Source organism: Mus caroli, unplaced genomic scaffold (genome assembly GCF_978045245.1).
Source record: "Mus caroli unplaced genomic scaffold, Mus_caroli_1 scaffold_2, whole genome shotgun sequence".
In the NCBI taxonomy this organism is placed as follows: domain Eukaryota; kingdom Metazoa; phylum Chordata; class Mammalia; order Rodentia; family Muridae; genus Mus; species Mus caroli.
In genome coordinates this window covers 93,831,623-93,837,256 of record NW_028227257.1, presented here as the reverse complement: position 1 = coordinate 93,837,256, position 5,634 = coordinate 93,831,623, and the positions used below count along the sequence as shown (strand labels likewise).

General features: G+C 31.9%; 1 protein-coding gene across 1 annotated transcript; it reads right to left on the bottom strand.

The window, feature by feature from the left end:
* Positions 1–2,446: 2,446 nt before the first annotated feature.
* LOC110289405 (olfactory receptor 8K3-like) lies at positions 2,447–3,397 on the bottom strand. Its single transcript, XM_021155598.1, has one exon. It carries the CDS (start codon positions 3,392–3,394, stop codon positions 2,447–2,449), a length of 948 nt encoding a protein of 315 aa, XP_021011257.1. The 5' UTR covers positions 3,395–3,397.
* Positions 3,398–5,634: the final 2,237 nt, after the last annotated feature.

Here is a 5,634-nt window from a genome sequence, read left to right as displayed (position 1 = left end):
AATTCTGAGGTTAATTTTTCATTACTTTCAATAAAATCTTGCTTTTTCAGCTTTAGGCATTAGTATAAGTAAATCAGAATTTTAAGATTTATACAATTTTCACAACTCAATAAAGAGCTGACATATATATTTAGTAAAAATGACTTAATAAAAATAGAAAAAAAAAACCTTAATCTTGAAATTTTAGATTCAAGTCTTCCAAAATACTACACATATTCTGCTATTCAATTTAACTCAAGGAACATTGTATGCAGGTTTGAATACATTTAATACCCCTAATTTGCCTTGTTTATATCAGTGATAAAACCTAAAGAACATTTCCCAAAGGAATTATGCTTCATTTGTCTTCTGGTTAGAAATTAGCAAGAGGAAAATGTGGTGAGTCGTGTGTAAAACCTAACAAAAGCAAGCTAAACCAAGCCAAACAAAACAACAAATATGTAAAACAGAATTAAAACAAAAACAAAAACAGAACAAAACAAAACAAAACAAACAAACAAAAAAACAAAAACAAGCAAACAATGAAACCACAATACTTCAGGAATACCGTCTATTCTGTTTCTGCTCCATGTGGGAAAAATCATTTTCAACAATACTTAAAACATTGTTTTTAGCATGTGTTTGGGCATTTTATCCTTTAAAACAGTATTGTGTTCAAACTAATTGGTTAGTTTTTTAAATTAAAAATTTTATTAAGTTTTAATAACTAATTACATGCTGTTCATTTGGATCTTGTAGTGTATATTTGTTTTTTACATAAAGAAATGTTGGCCATCCATGGGAGGAGAGGCCCTTGGTTTTGTAAAGATCATATGAGTCAATACAGGGGAATGCCAGGGCCAGGATGCAGGAGTGGGTGGGTTGGGGAGCAGGGCAGCGGTGGGTATAGGGAGCTTTGGGGATATCATTTGAAATGTAAATGAAGAAAATATCTAATAAAAAAATAGGAAAAAAAAGAAAAAAAAAAAAAAAGAAATGTCATTCATTGACCAAGAATGGCCAAGTCACTGGCTCAATCTCTCCTCTCTGGAATGACAAAATTTGATTTCTTATATCCAATTTAAATATTAGAATTTCATATCTTTATTATCAATCTATTATTTGATTATGATTTGCATTGCCACAGACATATTAAAGTTATGTTTTATTCTATTCATTTATTATTGTGTTAGATTTGCTTTGGTACCAAACCCACAAAACAAATTTCAAGCATTACCAAATGTTATTTCTTTATTAACATATCTCTACTTTTTATTTTTCAAATCATCTTCTTCAGCCCAGATTTACCTCAGATTCACTAATTAGCCCAGGCTTTCCCAAGAATCCTGATTTTTCTGCCTTTACATCCCAATTAATTTTAGTGATGGCATTTTACTCAATAATCAAACAGTATATGTCTTACAGGAAATATACTTTATGTATATCAAGAAACATCAAATCATTCAGCATAGTGAACAGGAAAAAAATTAAGATTATTTTAAGAACAAGAAAAAAGTAAAGTATTACAAGCCGCAGTGGAAAACTCGACATCTTACCTGAATACACACACACACACGCTCCACACACTCATGCTCCCATATGTATGCAAACTCATGCACATATAAACACAGAGAGAATTATACAATATCAAATGATACACTGAAATTATGAGATATATAATTACTAAATATTTGGCTTTAGTTTTTGCTATTGTGATCATATATGAGGTGATATGAAGAAGAATTGAAGTAGAACAAGGACATAAATATTTCAGTGGAATGAAAGTTTTTGCATGCTCTGATATTACTGGCACCTTACCAAACGGATAGACTTCATTTTTATTGTGATTAGAACCTTTTAATACAGTAAATGGATATGTACATGGATACCAAATGTATATAAATACAACTATAATAACAGTGTATTTTCATACAAGTAAATACACAGATACACATAAGCGCTAGGCAATTTATTGTAAAGTTCAATCCACAAAATTAAAATCATCCTAAAACTTCCTTTTTTTTAAGATTCATTTATTTATTATATGTAAGTACACTGTAGCTTTCTTCAGACACTCCAGAAGAGGGCATCAGATTTCGTTATGGATGGTTGTGAGCCACCATGTGGTTGCTGGGATTTGAACTCGGGACCTTTGGAAGAGCAGTCGGCGCTCTTAACCACTGAGACATCTCACCAGCCCATCCTAAAACTTCCTAATCACCACAAAATTCAAAATCATTTGAGACACTTGTCATTCTCTTCATTTAAATACAATACACACATTGTTACTCTCTTCAGTTTATACATTTTAAAAGAATTTTCTGTGTTACCTCATTTTTTCAAAGCTTTTCTTTACAATTGGTCTTCTCTTCAGAGAAGAGGGGTTCTTTTCTATTTTCTTTGCTGAAACTTATAGAACATTTACATTCATTTGTGAACTAAGGTAAAATTTAATATCCTGTGACTTCTATGAGAAATTATTTTGTATCATTTTTCCTGTCTTTCTAAGAGCATATTTTACATCTTTGTTTCTTAAACTGTAGATCAAAGGATTTAACATAGGGATAACTAGGGTATAGAAGATGGAAGCCACCTTGTCAGTGTCAAAGGAGTGACTGGTCTTAGGTTGCACATACATAAAAATCAAAGTCCCATAAAAGACAGAGACCACAGTCAGATGGGAGCCACAGGTGGAGAAAGCCTTCCGTCTTCCCTCAGCAGAGTTCATTCTGAGAATAGCTCTGAAGATGAGCAGATAAGAGCCAAGGATGATCAGGAGAGAGGAAATCAAATTAATAGCAGATAAAATTAAAATTATCAGTCCGATTTTATCTGTATTTGTGCAAAGCAGAGATATCAAGGGAAGACCATCACAGTAGAAATGAGGGATGACATTGTAGCCACAGAAGGATGAAGAGAAGATATTAATGGTGACTATGAGAGAAATAAATACACTGTAAAGGTATGGTATTGCTACAAGTACCCAACATACAGTTTGTGACATGATGACACTGTAGAGCAGAGGGTTACAGATAGCTACATAGCGGTCATAAGACATTACAGATAGAATGAACAGTTCACAAGCAATGAACAGAAGAAAGAAGGCTAATTGTGTAGCACAAAGATGAAAGGATATTGTATTTTTACTGACAACAAAATTTGCTAACATTTTAGGTCCAATAGCAGTTGAATAACCAAGATCTGTGATAGCTAGGTGTCTGAGAAAGAAGTACATAGGTGTTTGCAGCCTTGATTCCACTATGGTAAGAATGATCATGCCCAAGTTGCCAAACAGTGAGATCAGATAGATCATGAGAAACAGTCCAAACAATGGGACCTGCAGCTCAGGGCGGTCTGTGATACCCCCCAGGATAAATTCAGTCACTACTGTGAGGTTTTGGCTCTCCATCTTCATTCATTCAAAAACCTATCATGAGTAGAGTAGCACAGTTTAGAGATTTCAAATATTATATTCTGGATTTTTATTATTCAAGATCCATTAAAAATAATTCAAAATTTATTAAGTATAATGTGTCCAAGTATGTCAAATTAGTGTTTGAAAAGAAATCTATTTAAAAAGAGGTGTATATACACTTCTGTGCACACGTATGTCTGTGCATACATATGTCTTGACATATGTATGAATCTTTGGTTCTCAACCAACGACTATTTTATTCAGAGAACATTATTGTTGCTAACAATACATGGTTTTTCCAATACGAATGTGAGCTCTTCCTTTAATCTAATGGTTTAACAGTAGTTAATATGGAAAGCAAATTAACTTTCCACATCAAATGTATATAGTGGACAAAATTCAAACTAAATTTCTGTTACTTTTGGGATCTAGTAACATTGCTAAACAGCCACATGTATATATGTATAGAAAAATAAATATACTATTTTATAATATATGCCTTATTATAAATTATATATAAATAGATTACATGTAAAATCTGCAAATTGTAGTTAGATAAATTTATATGCATATGAATAAAATTTATTTTCACTTTGCTTTTATTTCTGAAATGATCCAAATAAACTGTAACATTTAACAAGTATATAGTTGTAATAACATATTAGGTCCATGCTAGTACCAATACACATACCACTTAAATATTTCAAAAGTGCACAGAAGGCTACTTTCATAGGTATATCTAGAGAATCTGTAGAGATGTAGGTTGAAATATCCAGAGTGGTTATAGGGATCCATCTTTATCATATAGAATCTCACTCAAAGTTGTCTTTATTTGCATTAACAAAAGTGCTTGTAAGTATATCTGTGCCATCCCATTACATACTAACCTATAATATACAACTTTTTCTTTGGGAAAATAAGATGATTTGTTTAAAATATTTTTTAGCACCAAGGAGTCTCAATATGGTGTTTTGAAAACCTGAAGTAGAGGTAACCTATCCAGGGAGTCTTTGCTCCCTTAGCATAGTTCACAAAGATGCTGCACACGTTGATTTTAAAGTCACTTGTTATAATAACTCACCTGATTGTTCCTCATATATTTGTGTGTGTACATTATACAAGATGGATTGTAGCTTCTTTGTTACATCTGTAATGATGAGCAAAGGAGAAGTTAGTTATAAAGAACTGGGTAAATATAAGCTATCTCAGCCTGTAGATTTCACAGGCAAGAGGAAGTATTCATAGTTTGCTCTAGTTTTGAGATATTTTTGACATATTGCTACATTTATAAAATTTTAAGTAAGTCTCTTTTGCATAAATTAATCTTTTTCTGGGAAGGTAAATTTTACTATAGCATAATTTATTTTATTGTCTCAAGTCAGACACATGATAAGCCTTGGAATCTAGAAAAATATGAAGAAATTGAGGAAAGATTAAAAGAGTTCATTAAAATTGGCTTATTATCACACTCTCAAAAGCTCCTTTTTTAACAAGAAGTGCTAAATTACAAATAATTATTAATAAAAACATTTTAAGTATTTTGGCAAGTGTTGTGAAAGATTTAATGTCTGACACTGTATTAAACTTTAACTGCACTATATATACCACACAGCAAAACAAAAATGCAGTACTCTAGCATTAGCATGGGTGTAAGAGGAAACAGAAAATATTTGTTGTGGTTAGTTCAAAGGAATAACTTCAAAACACACCATAGAACACAACACAATGAATTTCTATACTGTAGAAGAAATGTTTGAATATTTACAGTGCAAAAAAGAGAAAATCACAGGAGTAAAACAATTCTTACTTTCATAAAAATATGTGGGGGCTGGTGAGATGGCTCAGTGGGTAAGAGCACCCGACTGCTCTTCCGAAGGTCCAGAGTTCAAATCCCAGCAACCACATGGTGGCTCACAACCATCCGTAACGAAATCTGGCGCCCTCTTCTGGAGTGTCTGAAGACAGCTACAGTATGCTTATGTATAATAAATAAATAAATCTTTAAAAAAAAATAAAAATAAAAATATGTATTCAAAAACTACTAAAACCAGAAATAAATTGATTTACATTGGTAATCATAGTAGAAACTGCAGTCTATGAGAATATGGCAACAAAATCTCCTAGTTTTGAAGGTTCTGAGTAAAGGTGAGTATATATAATTTATACATCACTCACTTAAAAGGATTTTATAACAAATGGTTTTCTGATATTCTTCCATTTACTATTATAAACTTCAGATA

Coding starts and splice junctions, on each gene's coding strand:
- LOC110289405 (XM_021155598.1), bottom strand. CDS start 3,394: ATGAAGATGGAGAGCCAAAACCTCACAGTAGTGACTGAATTTATCCTG.